General features: G+C 42.2%; 1 protein-coding gene across 2 annotated transcripts in view; it reads left to right on the top strand.

Annotated features, from left to right (window-relative positions):
- Positions 1-20347, top strand: part of LOC129828582 (kelch domain-containing protein 3-like) — a 158646-nt gene that overhangs the window by 8720 nt on the left and 129579 nt on the right. For both annotated transcript variants that reach the window (XM_055889633.1, XM_055889632.1), the window contains exons 2-3: positions 4591-4885; positions 11702-11878. In XM_055889633.1, the coding sequence (XP_055745608.1) occupies positions 4732-4885; positions 11702-11878 (331 nt within the window). In that variant the 5' untranslated portion in view covers positions 4591-4731. The remainder of the gene's footprint in view (positions 1-4590; positions 4886-11701; positions 11879-20347) is intronic.

Here is a 20347-nt window from a genome sequence, read left to right as displayed (position 1 = left end):
TGCATATGTTAGCAACTGGGACTGAGGAGCAGGCAGTTTACTCTGGGCACCTTTCCATCCAAGCTACACAATACTGCCCCTGCAGAAGTTAATTGAAATGCATTCCAGGTGACTACCTCATGAAGTTGGTTGAGAAAATTCTAAGACTGTGCAAAGCTGTCATCAAGGCAAAGGGTGGCTACTTTGAAGGATCTGAAATATAAAATATATGTTGATTTGTTTAACACTTATTTGGTTACTACATGATTCCATATGTGTTATTTCATAGTTTTAATGTCTTCACTTATTCTACAATGTAGAGAATAGTAAAAATAAAAACCCTTGAATGAGTAGGTGTGTACTGTGTGTGTGTGTATATATATATATATACACAGTGCATTTGGAATGTATTCAGACCCCTTCCACATTTTGTTACATTTATTTAATTAATTTTATTTAATTTTAATTTTAGTATTTCTTTAATCTACACACAATATCCCGTAATGCATGTGCAGACCAGCTGGCTGGAGTGTTTACGGACATATTCAATCGCTCCCTATCCCAGTCTGCTGTCCCCAGATGCAAGATGGCCACCATTGTTCCTGTACACAAGAAGGCAAAGAGAACTGAACTAAATGACTACCGCCTCGTAGCACTCACTTTTGTCATCATGAAGTGCTTTGATGCAAGTTAAGGATCATATCACCTCTACCGTACCGGCCACCCTAGACCCGCTTCAGTTTGCATCCCGTCCAACAGGTCCTCAGACGATGCTATCGCCGTCACACTGCCCTATCCCATCTGAACAAGAGGAATACCTATGTAAGAATGCTGTTCATGGACTATAGCATTCAACACCATTGTATCCTCCAAGCTCATCAAGTTGGAGGCCCTGGGTCTCAACCCCGCCCTGTGCAATTGGGTCCTGGACTTCCTGACGGGCCGCCCCCAGCTGGTGAAGGTACACAAAACATCTCTACTTCGCTGAACCTCAACACAGGTGCCCCACAAGGGTGCGTGCTCAGTCCCCTTCTGTACTCCCTGTTCATCAACGACTGCGTGGCCATGCACGCCTCCAACTTAATCAAGTTTGCAAACGACACAACAGTAGTGGGTTTGATTACCAACAATGACGAGACGGCCTACAGGGAGGAGGTGAGGGCCCTCGGAGTGTGGTGTCTGGAAAACAACCTCACTCAACATCAACAAAACAAAGGAGATGATCGTGGACTTCAGGAAACAGCAGAGGGAGCACCCCCCTATCCACATCGATGGGACAGTAGTGGAGAAGGTGGAAAGTTTTAAGTTCTTGGGCGTACACATCACTGACAAACTGAAATGGTCCACCCACACAGACAGCGTGGTGAAGAAGGCGCAACAGCGACTCTTCAACCTCAGGAGGCTGAAGAAATTTGGCTTGTCGCCCAAAACCCTGACAAACTTCTACAGGTGCACAATTGAGAGCGTTCTGTCGGCCTGTATCACAGCCTGGTACGGCAACTGCACCGCCCTCCTCAACCACAAGGCTCTCCAGAGGGTGGTACTGTCAGAACTAGAAGCACAAGTATTTCGCTACACTCGCATTGACATCTGCTAACTGTGTGTGTGACCAATAAGATTTGATTTTGATTTGAAGGACAAAGTGAAAACAGGTTTTTAGAAATGTTTGCAAATGTATAAGAAAAGGAAACTGATACCTTATTACTTATTCAGACCCTTTGCTATGAGGCTTGAAATGGAGCTCAGGTGCATCCTGTTTCCATTGATCATCCTTGAGATGTTTCTACAACTTGACTGGAGTCCACCTGTGGTCAATTAAATAGATTTGACATGATTTGGAAAGGCACACATCTGTCTATAATAGAGGTCGACCGATATGATTTTTCAACGCCGATACCAATTATTGGAGGACCAAAAAAAGCCGATACTGATTAATCGTCCGATTTGTGTGTGTGTAAATATATATATATAAATATGTAATAATGACAATTACAGCAATACAGAATGAACAATGAACACTTTATTTTTACTTAATATAAAACATAAATAAAATCAATTTTGTCTTAAATAAATAATGAAACTCTCTGTCTGATATCTCCTACTACTCTGATCTCTCCTGCTACTCTGATCTCTCTGTCTGATCTCTCCTACTACTCTGATCTCTCTGTCTGATCTCTCCTACTACTCTGATCTCTCTGTCTGATCTCTCCTAATACTCTGATCTCTCTGTCTGATCTCTCCTACTACTCTGATCTCTCTCTCTGTCTGATCTCTCCTACTACTCTGATCTCTCTCTCTGTCTGATCTCTCCTACTACTCTGACCTCTCTCTCTGTCTGATCTCTCCTACTACTCTGATCTCTCTCTCTGATCTCTCCTACTACTCTGATCTCTCCTACTACTCTGACCTCTCTCTCTGTCTGATCTCTCCTACTACTCTGACCTCTCTCTCTGTCTGATCTCTCCTACTACTCTGATCTCTCTCTCTGATCTCTCCTACTACTCTGATCTCTCCTACTACTCTGACCTCTCTCTCTCTCTGATCTCTCCTACTACTCTGACCTCTCTCTCTGTCTGATCTCTCCTACTACTCTGATCTCTCTGTCTGATCTCTCCTACTACTCTGATCTCTCTGTCTGATCTCTCCTACTACTCTGACCTCTCTCTCTGTCTGATCTCTCCTACTACTCTGACCTCTCTGTCTGATCTCTCCTACTACTCTGATCTCTCTGTCTGATCTCTCCTAATACTCTGATCTCTCTGTCTGATCTCTCCTACTACTCTGACCTCTCTCTCTGTCTGATCTCTCCTAATACTCTGATCTCTCTCTCTGATCTCTCCTACTACTCTGATCTCTCTCTCTGATCTCTCCTACTACTCTGATCTCTCCTACTACTCTGACCTCTCTCTCTGTCTGATCTCTCCTACTACTCTGACCTCTCTCTCTGTCTGATCTCTCCTACTACTCTGACCCCTCTCTCTGTCTGATCTCTCCTACTACTCTGATCTCTCTGTCTGATCTCTCCTACTACTCTGATCTCTCTGTCTGATCTCTCCTACTACTCTGACCTCTCTCTCTGTCTGATCTCTCCTACTACTCTGACCTCTCTGTCTGATCTCTCCTACTACTCTGATCTCTCTGTCTGATCTCTCCTAATACTCTGATCTCTCTGTCTGATCTCTCCTACTACTCTGACCTCTCTCTCTGTCTGATCTCTCCTAATACTCTGATCTCTCTGTCTGATCTCTCCTAATACTCTGATCTCTCTGTCTGATCTCTCCTAATACTCTGATCTCTCTGTCTGATCTCCTAATACTCTGATCTCTCTGTCTGATCTCTCCTAATACTCTGATCTCTCTGTCTGATCTCTCCTACTACTCTGATCTCTCTGTCTGATCTCTCCTAATACTCTGATCTCTCTGTCTGATCTCTCCTACTACTCTGATCTCTCTGTCTGATCTCTCCTAATACTCTGATCTCTCTGTCTGATCTCTCCTAATACTCTGATCTCTCTGTCTGATCTCTCCTACTACTCTGACCTCTCTCTCTGTCTGATCTCTCCTACTACTCTGACCTCTCTGTCTGATCTCTCCTACTACTCTGATCTCTCTCTCTGTCTGATCTCTCCTACTACTCTGACCTCTCTCTCTGTCTGATCTCTCCTACTACTCTGATCTCTCTCTCTGATCTCTCCTACTACTCTGATCTCTCCTACTACTCTGACCTCTCTCTCTGTCTGATCTCTCCTACTACTCTGACCTCTCTCTCTGTCTGATCTCTCCTACTACTCTGATCTCTCTGTCTGATCTCTCCTACTACTCTGATCTCTCTCTCTGTCTGATCTCTCCTACTACTCTGATCTCTCTGTCTGATCTCTCCTACTACTCTGATCTCTCTGTCTGATCTCTCCTAATACTCTGATCTCTCTGTCTGATCTCTCCTACTACTCTGACCTCTCTCTCTGTCTGATCTCTCCTAATACTCTGATCTCTCTCTCTGATCTCTCCTACTACTCTGATCTCTCTCTCTGATCTCTCCTACTACTCTGATCTCTCCTACTACTCTGACCTCTCTCTCTGTCTGATCTCTCCTACTACTCTGACCTCTCTCTCTGTCTGATCTCTCCTACTACTCTGATCTCTCTGTCTGATCTCTCCTACTACTCTGATCTCTCTGTCTGATCTCTCCTACTACTCTGACCTCTCTCTCTGTCTGATCTCTCCTACTACTCTGACCTCTCTGTCTGATCTCTCCTACTACTCTGATCTCTCTGTCTGATCTCTCCTAATACTCTGATCTCTCTGTCTGATCTCTCCTACTACTCTGACCTCTCTCTCTGTCTGATCTCTCCTAATACTCTGATCTCTCTGTCTGATCTCTCCTAATACTCTGATATCTCTGTCTGATCTCTCCTGATACTCTGATCTCTGTCTGATCTCTCCTACTACTCTGACCTCTCTCTCTGTCTGATCTCTCCTAATACTCTGATCTCTCTGTCTGATCTCTCCTACTACTCTGATCTCTCTCTCTGATCTCTCCTACTACTCTGACCTCTCTCTCTCTGTCTGATCTTTCCTACTACTCTGATCTCTCTGTCTGATCTCTCCCCAGGTCTGTTTGAGGGTGGATGGGGTGACAGCAGAAGAGAGGTAATGGACTAGTACAGGGTGACAGGCTGCCAGGGAGCCGAGAGGAGGACAGGTGAGGAGCGGTGCTATTGGAGCTTTAGCTGCTGAACGCTGTTAGTGTGGGATGTTACGCTGGACGACCCACCTGGACGGAGGGCCGCGGAGGGTGAACCATGCTGCCGTCTCCGTGGGACACAAGGTGTACTCCTTCGGAGGGTACTGCTCTGGAGACGACTACGAGACGCTGAGACAGATAGACGTGCACATCTTTAACACAGGTAGGTTACTGTTATAGACTTGCTAAAGTACAGGTAGGACTGTCTAGGGCTACATCAGTACAACTGTGGATAATGTGTGGGGACTGAGGAGGACTAGGATACACTGACACAGATAGATGTCTTCAACACAGGTAGGTTGATGGAAATGCTACTGTGAAGAAGGTAGGAAACTATATAGAAACCAGTTAATATTCATATATGATTTCTGATAGGCCTAAATCACTAACGCACGTTATCCTGACCAGAGTTTATCCTTTACCTGTTTGATTTAGTTCAATAGATTAAATTGTGTAGCATAGTTCAATAGATTAATTTCTGTAGTGTATAGTGTTGCTGTCCTCTGTAGTAATACTAGTGTCTCTCTGTCCTCTGTGGTAATACTCGTGTGTCTAAACTATGTAGTAGTACTAGTGTCTCTGTCCTCTGTAGTAATACTAGTGTCTCTCTGTCCTCTGTAGTAATACTTAATGTGTCTCAACTATGTAGTAGTACTAGTGTCTCTCTGTCCTCTGTAGTAATCCTAGTGTCTCTGTCCTCTGTAGTAATACTTAATGTGTCTCAACTATGTAGTAATACTAGTGTCTCTGTAGTAATGTTAGTGTCTCAACTATGTAGTAGTACTAGTATCTCTCTGTCCTCTGTAGTAATACTAGTGTCTCTCTGTAGTAATACTAGTGTCTCTCTGTAGTAATACTAGTGTCTCTCTGTAGTAATACTAGTGTCTCTCTGTCCTCTGTAGTAATACTAGTGTCTCTCTGTAGTAATACTAGTGTCTCTCTGTCCTCTGTAGTAATACTAGTGTCTCTCTGTCCTCTGTAGTAATACTAGTGTCTCTCTGTAGTAATACTAGTGTCTCTCTGTAGTAATACTAGTGTCCTCTGTAGTAATACTAGTGTCTCTCTGTCCTCTGTAGTAATACTAGTGTCTCTCTGTAGTAATACTAGTGTCTCTCTGTAGTAATACTAGTGTCTCTCTGTAGTAATACTAGTGTCTCTCTGTAGTAATACTAGTGTCTCTCTGTAGTAATACTAGTGTCTCTCTGTAGTAATATTAGTGTCTCTCTGTAGTAATACTAGTGTCTCTCTGTAGTAATACTAGTGTCTCTCTGTCCTCTGTAGTAATACTAGTGTCTCTCTGTAGTAATACTAGTGTCTCTCTGTAGTAATACTAGTGTCTCTCTGTAGTAATACTAGTGTCTCTCTGTAGTAATACTAGTGTCTCTCTGTAGTAATACTAGTGTCTCTCTGTAGTAATACTAGTGTCTCTCTGTAGTAATACTAGTGTCTCTCTGTAGTAATACTAGTGTCTCTCTGTAGTAATACTAGTGTCTCTCTGTAGTAATACTAGTGTCTCTCTGTAGTAATACTAGTGTCTCTCTGTAGTAATACTAGTGTCTCTCTGTCCTCTGTAGTAATACTAGTGTCTCTCTGTAGTAATACTAGTGTCTCTCTGTAGTAATACTAGTGTCTCTGTAGTAATACTAGTGTCTCTCTGTAGTAATACTAGTGTCTCTCTGTAATAATACTAGTGTCTCTCTGTCTCTCTGTAGTAATACTAGTGTCTCTCTGTAGTAATACCAGTGTCTCTCTGTAGTAATACTAGTGTCTCTCTGTAGTAATACTAGTGTGTCTCTGTAGTAATACTAGTGTCTCTCTGTAGTAATACTAGTGTCTCTCTGTAGTAATACTAGTGTCTCTGTAGTAATACTAGTGTCTCTCTGTAGTAATACTAGTGTCTCTCTGTAGTAATACTAGTGTCTCTCTGTAGTAATGCTAGTGTCTCTGTAGTAATACTAGTGTCTCTCTGTAGTAATACTAGTGGCTCTCTGTAGTAATACTAGTGGCTCTCTGTAGTAATACTAGTGGCTCTCTGTAGTAATACTAGTGGCTCTCTGTAGTAATACTAGTGTCTCTCTGTAGTAATACTAGTGTCTCTCTGTCCTCTGTAGTAATACTAGTGTCTCTCTGTAGTAATACGAGTGTCTCTCTGTAGTAATACGAGTGTCTCTCTGTAGTAATACTAGTGTCTCTCTGTAGTAATACTAGTGTCTCTCTGTATTAATACTAGTTTCTCTCTGTAGTAATACTAGTGTCTCTCTGTAGTAATACGAGTGCCTCTCTGTAGTAATACTAGTGTCTCTCTGTAGTAATACTAGTGTCTCTCTGTAGTAATACTAGTGTCTCTCTGTCCTCTGTAGTAATACTAGTGTCTCTCTGTAGTAATACTAGTGTCTCTCTGTATTAATACTAGTGTCTCTCTGTAGTAATACTAGTGTCTCTCTGTAGTAATACTAGTGTCTCTCTGTATTAATACTAGTGTCTCTCTGTAGTAATACGAGTGTCTCTCTGTAGTAATCCTAGTGTCTCTGTCCTCTGTAGTAATACTTAATGTGTCTCAACTATGTAGTAATACTAGTGTCTCTGTAGTAATGTTAGTGTCTCAACTATGTAGTAGTACTAGTATCTCTCTGTCCTCTGTAGTAATACTAGTGTCTCTCTGTAGTAATACTAGTGTCTCTCTGTCCTCTGTAGTAATGCTAGTGTCTCTCTGTAGTAATACTAGTGTCTCTCTGTAGTAATACTAGTGTCTCTCTGTCCTCTGTAGTAATACTAGTGTCTCTCTGTAGTAATACTAGTGTCTCTCTTTAGTAATCCTAGTGTCTCTCTGTAGTAATACTAGTGTCCCTCTGTAGTAATACGAGTGTCTCTCTGTAGTAATCCTAGTGTCTCTGTCCTCTGTAGTAATACTTAATGTGTCTCAACTATGTAGTAGTACTAGTGTCTCTCTGTCCTCTGTAGTAATCCTAGTGTCTCTGTCCTCTGTAGTAATACTTAATGTGTCTCAACTATGTAGTAATACTAGTGTCTCTGTAGTAATGTTAGTGTCTCAACTATGTAGTAGTACTAGTGTCTCTCTGTCTTCTGTGGTAATACTAGTGTCTCTCTGTAGTAATACTAGTGTCTCTCTGTAGTAATACTAGTGTCTCTCTGTAGTAATACTAGTGTCTCTGTAGTAATACTAGTGTCTCTCTGTAGTAATACTAGCGTCTCTCTGTAGTAATACTAGTGTCTCTCTGTAGTAATACTAGTGACTCTCTGTAGTAATACTAGTGCCTCTCTGTAGTAATACTAGTGTCTCTCTGTAGTAATACTAGTGTCTCTCTGTAGTAATACTAGTGTCTCTGTAGTAATACTAGTGTCTCTGTAGTAATACTAGTGTCTCTCTGTAGTAATACTAGCGTCTCTCTGTAGTAATACTAGTGTCTCTCTGTAGTAATACTAGTGTCTCTCTGTAGTAATACTAGTGTCTCTCTGTAGTAATACTAGTGTATCTCTGTAGTAATACTAGTGTTTCTCTGTAGTAATACTGTTGTCTCTCTGTCCTCTGTAGTAATACTAGTGTCTCTCTGTCCTCTGTAGTAATACTAGTGTCTCTCTGTAGTAATACTAGTGTATCTCTGTAGTAATACTAGTGTCTCTGTAGTAATACTAGTGTCTCTGTAGTAATACTAGTGTCTCTCTGTAGTAATACTAGTGTATCTCTGTAGTAATACTCGTGTGTCTAAACTATGTAGTAGTACTAGTGTCTCACTGTCCTCTGTAGTAATACTAGTGTCTCTCTGTAGTAATACTAGTGTCTCTCTGTAGTAATACTAGTGTCTCTCTGTCCTCTGTAGTAATACTAGTGTCTCTCTGTAGTAATACGAGTGCCTCTCTGTAGTAATACTAGTGTCTCTCTGTAGTAATACTAGTGTCTCTCTGTAGTAATACGAGTGCCTCTCTGTAGTAATGCTAGTGTCTCTCTGTAGTAATGCTAGCGTCTCTCTGTAGTAATACTAGTGTCTCTCTGTAGTAATACTAGTGTCTCTCTGTAGTAATACTAGTGTCTCTCTGTAGTAATACTAGTGTCTCTCTGTAGTAATACTAGTGTCTCTCTGTAGTAATACTAGCGTCTCTCTGTAGTAATACTAGCGTCTCTCTGTAGTAATACTAGCGTCTCTCTGTCCTCTGTAGTAATACTAGTGTCTCTCTGTCCTCTGTAGTAATACTAGTGTCTCTCTGTAGTAATACTAGTGTCTCTCTGTAGTAATACTAGTGTCTCTCTGTAGTAATACTAGTGTCTCTCTGTAGTAATACTAGTGTCTCTCTGTAGTAATACTAGTGTCTCTCTGTAGTAATACTAGTGTCTCTCTGTAGTAATACTAGTGTCTCTCTGTAGTAATACTAGTGTCTCTCTGTAGTAATACTAGTGTCTCTCTGTAGTAATACTAGTGCCTCTCTGTAGTAATACTAGTGCCTCTCTGTAGTAATACTAGTGTCTCTCTGTAGTAATACTAGTGTCTCTCTGTAGTAATACTAGTGTCTCTCTCTGTAGTAATACTAGTGTCTCTCTCTGTAGTAATACTAGTGTCTCTCTGTAGTAATACTAGTGTCTCTCTGTAGTAATACTAGTGCCTCTCTGTAGTAATACTAGTGTCTCTCTCTGTAGTAATACTAGTGTCTCTCTGTAGTAATACTAGTGTCTCTCTCTGTAGTAATACTAGTGTCTCTCTGTAGTAATACTAGTGTCTCTCTGTAGTAATACTAGTGTCTCTCTGTAGTAATACTAGTGTCTCTCTGTAGTAATACTAGTGCCTCTCTGTAGTAATACTAGTGTCTCTCTCTGTAGTAATACTAGTGTCTCTCTGTAGTAATACTAGTGTCTCTCTGTCCTCTGTAGTAATACTAGTGTCTCTCTGTCCTCTGTAGTAATACTAGTGTCTCTCTGTCCTCTGTAGTAATACTAGTGTCTCTCTGTAGTAATACTAGTGTCTCTCTGTAGTAATACTAGTGTCTCTCTGTAGTAATACTAGTGTCTCTCTGTAGTAATACTAGTGTCTCTCTGTAGTAATACTAGTGTCTCTCTGTAGTAATACTAGTGTCTCTCTGTAGTAATACTAGTGTCTCTCTGTAGTAATACTAGTGTCTCTCTGTAGTAATACTAGTGTCTCTCTCTGTAGTAATACTAGTGTCTCTCTGTAGTAATACTAGTGTCTCTCTGTAGTAATACTAGTGTCTCTCTGTAGTAATACTAGTGTCTCTCTGTAGTAATACTAGTGTCTCTCTCTGTAGTAATACTAGTGTCTCTCTCTGTAGTAATACTAGTGTCTCTCTGTAGTAATACTAGTGTCTCTCTGTAGTAATACTAGTGTCTCTCTCTGTAGTAATACTAGTGTCTCTCTGTAGTAATACTAGTGTCTCTCTGTAGTAATACTAGTGTCTCTCTGTAGTAATACTAGTGTCTCTCTGTAGTAATACTAGTGTCTCTCTGTAGTAATACTAGTGTCTCTCTCTGTAGTAATACTAGTGTCTCTCTGTAGTAATACTAGTGTCTCTCTCTGTAGTAATACTAGTGTCTCTCTGTAGTAATACTAGTGTCTCTCTGTAGTAATACTAGTGTCTCTCTGTAGTAATACTAGCGTCTCTCTGTAGTAATACTAGTGTCTCTCTGTAGTAATACTAGTGTCTCTCTCTGTAGTAATACTAGTGCCTCTCTGTAGTAATACTAGTGTCTCTCTCTGTAGTAATACTAGTGTCTCTCTGTAGTAATACTAGTGTCTCTCTGTAGTAATACTAGTGTCTCTCTCTGTAGTAATACTAGTGTCTCTCTGTAGTAATACTAGTGTCTCTCTGTAGTAATACTAGTGTCTCTCTGTAGTAATACTAGTGTCTCTCTGTAGTAATACTAGTGTCTCTCTGTAGTAATACTAGCGTCTCTCTGTAGTAATACTAGTGTCTCTCTGTAGTAATACTAGTGTCTCTCTGTAGTAATACGAGTGCCTCTCTGTAGTAATGCTAGTGTCTCTCTGTAGTAATACTAGCGTCTCTCTGTAGTAATACTAGTGTCTCTCTGTAGTAATACTAGTGTCTCTCTGTAGTAATACTAGTGTCTCTCTGTAGTAATACTAGTGTCTCTCTGTAGTAATACTAGTGTCTCTCTGTAGTAATACTAGCGTCTCTCTAGTAATACTAGCGTCTCTCTGTAGTAATACTAGTGTCTCTCTATCCTCTGTAGTAATACTAGTGTCTCTCTGTCCTCTGTAGTAATACTAGTGTCTCTCTGTAGTAATACTAGTGTCTCTCTGTAGTAATACTAGTGTCTCTCTGTAGTAATACTAGTGTCTCTCTGTAGTAATACTAGTGTCTCTCTGTAGTAATACTAGTGTCTCTCTGTAGTAATACTAGTGTCTCTCTGTAGTAATACTAGTGTCTCTCTGTAGTAATACTAGTGTCTCTCTGTAGTAATACTAGTGCCTCTCTGTAGTAATACTAGTGTCTCTCTGTAGTAATACTAGTGTCTCTCTGTAGTAATACTAGTGTCTCTCTGTAGTAATACTAGTGTCTCTCTCTGTAGTAATACTAGTGTCTCTCTGTAGTAATACTAGTGTCTCTCTGTAGTAATACTAGTGTCTCTCTGTAGTAATACTAGTGTCTCTCTGTAGTAATACTAGTGTCTCTCTCTGTAGTAATACTAGTGTCTCTCTGTAGTAATACTAGTGTCTCTCTGTAGTAATACTAGTGTCTCTCTGTCCTCTGTAGTAATACTAGTGTCTCTCTGTCCTCTGTAGTAATACTAGTGTCTCTCTGTCCTCTGTAGTAATACTAGTGTCTCTCTGTAGTAATACTAGTGTCTCTCTGTAGTAATACTAGTGTCCTCTGTAGTAATACTAGTGTCTCTCTGTAGTAATACTAGTGTCTCTCTGTAGTAATACTAGTGTCTCTCTGTAGTAATACTAGTGTCTCTCTGTAGTAATACTAGTGTCTCGGTCTCCTCTAGTTTCTCTGCGGTGGATGAAGTTGCCTCCAGTGAGAACAGGGGGTAGGGAACATGCCAGGGATGTCCCCTACATGCGTTACGGTCACACAGCCGTGCTGCTGGAAGATACCATCTACATCTGGGGGGGTCGTAACGACACGGAGGGGGCCTGCAACGTCCTCTATGCCTTTGACATCAGTAAGTACACTTCAGCGATTGCTTCGTCTATCAGCCATCGTTGATGGTGACAACATGGAGATATCACAAATGATGGTTTGGCATATTAACTTGACTGCACCGCTGGCGCCTGGCAGCACACAACAGTGCAGCGCAGTGAGCACACAGCAGGGCGACATGCCAAGTGGCCTATTCCCTGTTTGCCAGAGCCAAAATGTTAAATACATGTGGTAACTAGACAGTGCATTCAGAAACTATTCAAACCCCTTGACTTTTTACACATTTTGTTACGTTACTGTTTATTTCTGCTTATGGATTTTTCTTACATTTTAATTTCAAACTCATATTTAACTTTAGCAGGGTATGAAATTATCATTCCCCTAATGTACGCCTAAAAACAGGGGTGTCAAACTCATCCTAGTGTCTGCAGGTTTTTCTTTTTTTCTTTCAGTTAAGACCTAGACAACCAGGTGAGGGGAGTTCCTTACTAATTAGTGACCTAGACAACCAGGTGAGGGGAGTTCCTTAGTAATTAGTGACCTAGACAACCAGGTGAGGGGAGTTCCTTACTAATTAGTGACCTCGACAACCAGGTGAGGGGAGTTCCTTACTAATTAGTGACCTAGACAAGCAGGTGAGGGGAGTTCCTTACTAATTAGTGACCTAGACAACCAGGTGAGGGGAGTTCCTTACTAATTAGTGACCTAGACAACCAGGTGAGGGGAGTTCCTTACTAATTAGTGACCTAGACAACCAGGTGAGGGGAGTTCCTTACTAATTAGTGACCTAGACAACCAGGAGTTCCTTACTAATTAGTGACCTAGACAACCAGGTGAGGGGAGTTCCTTACTAATTAGTGACCTAGACAACCAGGTGAGGGGAGTTCCTTACTAATTAGTGACCTAGACAACCAGGAGTTCCTTACTAATTAGTGACCTAGACAACCAGGTGAGGGGAGTTCCTTACTAATTAGTGACCTAGACAACCAGGCAAGGGGAGTTCCTTACTAATTAGTGACCTAGACAACCAGGTGAGGGGAGTTCCTTACTAATTAGTGACCTCGACAACCAGGTGAGGGGGGTTCCTTACTAATTAGTGACCTCGACAACCAGGTGAGGGGGGTTCCTTACTAATTAGTGACCTAGACAACCAGGTGAGGGGAGTTCCTTACTAATTAGTGACCTAGACAACCAGGTGAGGGGAGTTCCTTACTAATTAGTGACCTAGACAACCAGGTGAGGGGAGTTCCTTACTAATTAGTGACCTAGACAACCAGGTGAGGGGAGTTCCTTACTAATTAGTGACCTAGACAACCAGGTGAGGGGAGTTCCTTACTAATTAGTGACCTAGACAACCAGGTGAGGGGAGTTCCTTACTAATTAGTGACCTAGACAACCAGGTGAGGGGAGTTCCTTAGTAATTAGTGACCTAGACAACCAGGTGAGGGGAGTTCCTTAGTAATTAGTGACCTAGACAACCAGGTGAGGGGAGTTCCTTACTAATTAGTGACCTAGACAACCAGGTGAGGGGAGTTCCTTACTAATTAGTGACCTAGACAACCAGGTGAGAGGAGTTCCTTAGTAATTAGTGACCTAGACAACCAGGTGAGGGGAGTTCCTTAGTAATTAGTGACCTAGACAACCAGGTGAGGGGAGTTCCTTAGTAATTAGTGACCTAGACAACCAGGTGAGGGGAGTTCCTTAGTAATTAGTGACCTAGACAACCAGGTGAGGGGAGTTCCTTACTAATTAGTGACCTAGACAACCAGGTGAGGGGAGTTCCTTACTAATTAGTGACCTAGACAACCAGGAGTTCCTTACTAATTAGTGACCTAGACAACCAGGTGAGGGGAGTTCCTTACTAATTAGTGACCTCGACAACCAGGTGAGGGGAGTTCCTTACTAATTAGTGACCTAGACAACCAGGAGTTCCTTACTAATTAGTGACCTAGACAACCAGGAGTTCCTTACTAATTAGTGACCTAGACAACCAGGAGTTCCTTACTAATTAGTGACCTAGACAACCAGGAGTTCCTTACTAATTAGTGACCTAGACAACCAGGAGTTCCTTACTAATTAGTGACCTAGACAACCAAGAGTTCCTTACTAATTAGTGACCTAGACAACCAGGAGTTCCTTACTAATTAGTGACCTAGACAACCAGGAGTTCCTTACTAATTAGTGACCTAGACAACCAGGTGAGGGGAGTTCCTTACTAATTAGTGACCTAGACAACCAGTAGTTCCTTACTAATTAGTGACCTAGACAACCAGGTGAGGGGAGTTCCTTAGTAATTAGTGACCTAGACAACCAGGTGAGGGGAGTTCCTTACTAATTAGTGACCTAGACAACCAGGTGAGGGGAGTTCCTTACTAATTAGTGACCTAGACAACCAGGTGAGAGGAGTTCCTTAGTAATTAGTGACCTAGACAACCAGGTGAGGGGAGTTCCTTAGTAATTAGTGACCTAGACAACCAGGTGAGGGGAGTTCCTTACTAATTAGTGACCTAGACAACCAGGTGAGGGGAGTTCCTTACTAATTAGTGACCTAGACAACCAGGTGAGGGGAGTTCCTTAGTAATTAGTGACCTAGACAACCAGGTGAGGGGAGTTCCTTAGTAATTAGTGACCTAGACAACCAGGTGAGGGGAGTTCCTTAGTAATTAGTGACCTAGACAACCAGGTGAGGGGAGTTCCTTACTAATTAGTGACCTAGACAACCAGGTGAGGGGTGTTCCTTACTAATTAGTGACCTAGACAACCAGGTGAGGGGAGTTCCTTACTAATTAGTGACCTCGACAACCAGGTGAGGGGAGTTCCTTACTAATTAGTGACCTAGACAACCAGGTGAGGGGAGTTCCTTACTAATTAGTGACCTAGACAACCAGGTGAGGGGAGTTCCTTACTAATTAGTGACCTAAACAACCAGGAGTTCCTTACTAATTAGTGACCTAGACAACCAGGAGTTCCTTACTAATTAGTGACCTAGACAACCAGGAGTTCCTTACTAATTAGTGACCTAGACAACCAGGAGTTCCTTACTAATTAGTGACCTAGACAAGCATGTGAGGGGAGTTCCTTACTAATTAGTGACCTAGACAACCAGGTGAGGGGAGTTCCTTACTAATTAGTGACCTAGACAACCAGGTGAGGGGAGTTCCTTAGTAATTAGTGACCTAGACAACCAGGTGAGGGGAGTTCCTTAGTAATTAGTGACCTAGACAACCAGGTGAGGGGAGTTCCTTACTAATTAGTGACCTAGACAACCAGGAGTTCCTTACTAATTAGTGACCTAGACAACCAGGAGTTCCTTACTAATTAGTGACCTAGACAACCAGTGAGGGGAGTTCCTTACTAATTAGTGACCTAAACAACCAGGAGTTCCTTACTAATTAGTGACCTAGACAACCAGGAGTTCCTTACTAATTAGTGACCTAGACAACCAGGTGAGGGGAGTTCCTTACTAATTAGTGACCTAGACAACCAGGTGAGGGGAGTTCCTTACTAATTAGTGACCTAGACAACCAGGTGAGGGGAGTTCCTTACTAATTAGTGACCTAGACAACCAGGTGAGGGGAGTTCCTTACTAATTAGTGACCTAGACAACCAGGTGAGGGGAGTTCCTTACTAATTAGTGACCTAGACAACCAGGTGAGGGGAGTTCCTTACTAATTAGTGACCTCGACAACCAGGAGTTCCTTACTAATTAGTGACCTAGACAACCAGGAGTTCCTTACTAATTAGTGACCTAGACAACCAAGAGTTCCTTACTAATTAGTGACCTAGACAACCAGGAGTTCCTTACTAATTAGTGACCTAGACAACCAGGAGTTCCTTACTAATTAGTGACCTAGACAACCAGGTGAGGGGAGTTCCTTACTAATTAGTGACCTAGACAACCAGGAGTTCCTTACTAATTAGTGACCTAGACAACCAGGTGAGGGGAGTTCCTAAGTAATTAGTGACCTAGACAACCAGGTGAGGGGAGTTCCTTACTAATTAGTGACCTAGACAACCAGGTGAGGGGAGTTCCTTACTAATTAGTGACCTAGACAACCAGGTGAGAGGAGTTCCTTAGTAATTAGTGACCTAGACAACCAGGTGAGGGGAGTACCTTAGTAATTAGTCACCTAGACAACCAGGTGATGGGAGTTCCTTACTAATTAGTGACCTAGACAACCAGGTGAGGGGAGTTCCTTACTAATTAGTGACCTAGACAACCAGGTGAGGGGAGTTCCTTAGTAATTAGTGACCTAGACAACCAGGTGAGGGGAGTTCCTTAGTAATTAGTGACCTAGACAACCAGGTGAGGGGAGTTCCTTACTAATTAGTGACCTAGACAACCAGGTGAGGGGTGTTCCTTACTAATTAGTGACCTAGACAACCAGGTTAGGGGAGTTCCTTACTAATTAGTGACCTAGACAACCAGGTGAGGGGTGTTCCTTACTAATTAGTGACCTAGACAACCAGGTGAGGGGAGTTCCTTACTAATTAGTGACCTCGACAACCAGGTGAGGGGAGTTCCTTACTAATTAGTGACCTAGACAACCAGGTGAGGGGAGTTCCTTACTAATTAGTGACCTAGACAACCAGGTGAGGGGAGTTCCTTACTAATTAGTGACCTAAACAACCAGGAGTTCCTTACTAATTAGTGACCTAGACAACCAGGAGTTCCTTACTAATTAGTGACCTAGACAACCAGGTGAGGGGAGTTCCTTACTAATTAGTGACCTAGACAACCAGGTGAGGGGAGTTCCTTACTAATTAGTGACCTAAACAACCAGGAGTTCCTTACTAATTAGTGACCTAGACAACCAGGAGTTCCTTGCTAATTAGTGACCTAGACAACCAGGAGTTCCTTACTAATTAGTGACCTAGACAACCAGGAGTTCCTTACTAATTAGTGACCTAGACAACCAGGAGTTCCTTACTAATTAGTGACCTAGACAACCAGGAGTTCCTTACTAATTAGTGACCTAGACAACCAGGAGTTCCTTACTAATTAGTGACCTAGACAACCAGGAGTTCCTTACTAATTAGTGACCTAGACAACCAGGTGAGGGGAGTTCCTTACTAATTAGTGACCTAGACAACCAGGTGAGGGGAGTTCCTTACTAATTAGTGACCTAGACAACCAGGTGAGGGGAGTTCCTTACTAATTAGTGACCTAGACAACCAGGTAAGGGGAGTTCCTTACTAATTAGTGACCTAGACAACCAGGTGAGGGGAGTTCCTTACTAATTAGTGACCTAGACAACCAGGAGTTCCTTACTAATTAGTGACCTAGACAACCAGGAGTTCCTTACTAATTAGTGACCTAGACAACCAGTTGAGGGGAGGTCTTTAGTAATTAGTGACCTAGACAAGCAGGTGAGGGGAGTTCCTTACTAATTAGTGACCTCGACAACCAGGTGAGGGGAGTTCCTTACTAATTAGTGACCTAGACAACCAGGTGAGGGGAGGTCTTTAGTAATTAGTGACCTAGACAAGCAGGTGAGGGGAGGTCTTTAGTAATTAGTGACCTAGACAAGCAGGAGTTCCTTACTAATTAGTGACCTAGACAACCAGGTGAGGGGAGGTCTTTAGTAATTAGTGACCTAGACAAGCAGGTGAGGGGAGGTCTTTAGTAATTAGTGACCTAGACAAGCAGGAGTTCCTTACTAATTAGTGACCTAGACAACCAGTGAGGGGAGTTCCTTACTAATTAGTGACCTAGACAACCAGGAGTTCCTTACTAATTAGTGACCTAGACAACCAGGAGTTCCTTACTAATTAGTGACCTAGACAACCAGGAGTTCCTTACTAATTAGTGACCTAGACAACCAGGAGTTCCTTACTAATTAGTGACCTAGACAACCAGGAGTTCCTTACTAATTAGTGACCTAGACAACCAGGAGTTCCTTACTAATTAGTGACCTAGACAAGCAGGTGAGGGGAGTTCCTTACTAATTAGTGACCTAGACAACCAGGTGAGGGGAGTTCCTTACTAATTAGTAACCTAGACAACCAGGTGAGGGGAGTTCCTTAGTAATTAGTGACCTAGACAACCAGGTGAGGGGAGTTCCTTAGTAATTAGTGACCTAGACAACCAGGTGAGGGGAGTTCCTTAGTAATTAGTGACCTAGACAACCAGGTGAGGGGAGTTCCTTACTTATTAGTGACCTAGACAACCAGGTGAGGGGTGTTCCTTACTAATTAGTGACCTAGACAACCAGGTGAGGGGAGTTCCTTACTAATTAGTGACCTCGACAACCAGGTGAGGGGAGTTCCTTACTAATTAGTGACCTAGACAAGCAGGTGAGGGGAGTTCCTTACTAATTAGTGACCTCGACAACCAGGTGAGGGGAGTTCCTTACTAATTAGTGACCTAGACAACCAGGTGAGGGGAGGTCTTTAGTAATTAGTGACCTAGACAAGCAGGTGAGGGGAGGTCTTTAGTAATTAGTGACCTAGACAAGCAGGAGTTCCTTACTAATTAGTGACCTAGACAACCAGGTGAGGGGAGGTCTTTAGTAATTAGTGACCTAGACAAGCAGGTGAGGGGAGGTCTTTAGTAATTAGTGACCTAGACAAGCAGGAGTTCCTTACTAATTAGTGACCTAGACAACCAGTGAGGGGAGTTCCTTACTAATTAGTGACCTAGACAACCAGGAGTTCCTTACTAATTAGTGACCTAGACAACCAGGAGTTCCTTACTAATTAGTGACCTAGACAACCAGGAGTTCCTTACTAATTAGTGACCTAGACAACCAGGAGTTCCTTACTAATTAGTGACCTAGACAACCAGGAGTTCCTTACTAATTAGTGACCTAGACAACCAGGAGTTCCTTACTAATTAGTGACCTAGACAAGCAGGTGAGGGGAGTTCCTTACTAATTAGTGACCTAGACAACCAGGTGAGGGGAGTTCCTTACTAATTAGTAACCTAGACAACCAGGTGAGGGGAGTTCCTTAGTAATTAGTGACCTAGACAACCAGGTGAGGGGAGTTCCTTAGTAATTAGTGACCTAGACAACCAGGTGAGGGGAGTTCCTTAGTAATTAGTGACCTAGACAACCAGGTGAGGGGAGTTCCTTACTTATTAGTGACCTAGACAACCAGGTGAGGGGTGTTCCTTACTAATTAGTGACCTAGACAACCAGGTGAGGGGAGTTCCTTACTAATTAGTGACCTCGACAACCAGGTGAGGGGAGTTCCTTACTAATTAGTGACCTAGACAACCAGGTGAGGGGAGTTCCTTACTAATTAGTGACCTAGACAACCAGGTGAGGGGAGTTCCTTACTAATTAGTGACCTAGACAACCAGGAGTTCCTTACTAATTAGTGACCTAGACAACCAGGAGTTCCTTACTAATTAGTGACCTAGACAACCAGGAGTTCCTTACTAATTAGTGACCTAGACAACCAGGTGAGGGGAGTTCCTTACTAATTAGTGACCTAGACAACCAGGTGAGGGGAGTTCCTTACTAATTAGTGACCTAAACAACCAGGAGTTCCTTACTAATTAGTGACCTAGACAACCAGGAGTTCCTTACTAATTAGTGACCTAGACAACCAGGAGTTCCTTACTAATTAGTGACCTAGACAACCAGGAGTTCCTTACTAATTAGTGACCTAGACAACCAGGAGTTCCTTACTAATTAGTGACCTAGACAACCAGGAGTTCCTTACTAATTAGTGACCTAGACAACCAGGAGTTCCTTACTAATTAATGACCTAGACAACCAGGAGTTCCTTACTAATTAGTGACCTAGACAACCAGGAGTTCCTTACTAATTAGTGACCTAGACAACCAGGAGTTCCTTACTAATTAGTGACCTAGACAATCAGGTGAGGGGAGTTCCTTACTAATTAGTGACCTCGACAACCAGGAGTTCCTTACTAATTAGTGACCTAGACAACCAGGAGTTCCTTACTAATTAGTGACCTAGACAAGCAGGTGAGGGGAGTTCCTTACTAATTAGTGACCTAGACAACCAGGTGAGGGGAGTTCCTTAGTAATTAGTGACCTAGACAACCAGGTGAGGGGAGTTCCTTACTAATTAGTGACCTAGACAACCAGGTGAGGGGAGTTCCTTACTAATTAGTGACCTTATTTCGTTAATCAAGTACAAGGGAGGAGTGGAGACCCGCAGACACTCGGCCCTCCATGGAATGAGTTTGACACGTGCCCTAAAAGCATCCAAATTATATCGGGCTTTTCTCTGTCCTACATGGCTACATTTGTAATGGTAAAGATTATTATTTTTTGTTTGTTTCATATTTAATAGATTTCGGGTCTTGACAATGTGCTGTTTATTCTCCATATTCTGTCGCTCAGTGCATTTTCTGTTGGTGTAATTAAGCATGATACTGGAGAATGATGTGATATCAAAATATCATGATTTTATTTTAACACAGTAAATTATTGAGCATTATTTTTTGGGAAAAAATGTAGTCAAATCTTGAATAGCTTTTCTTACTTTGAGAGAAAAAAAGGAGTAGTCTTTTA

Source organism: Salvelinus fontinalis, chromosome 30 (genome assembly GCF_029448725.1).
Source record: "Salvelinus fontinalis isolate EN_2023a chromosome 30, ASM2944872v1, whole genome shotgun sequence".
NCBI lineage: Eukaryota > Metazoa > Chordata > Actinopteri > Salmoniformes > Salmonidae > Salvelinus > Salvelinus fontinalis.
This window is presented reverse-complemented; position numbering and strand designations above follow the sequence as displayed.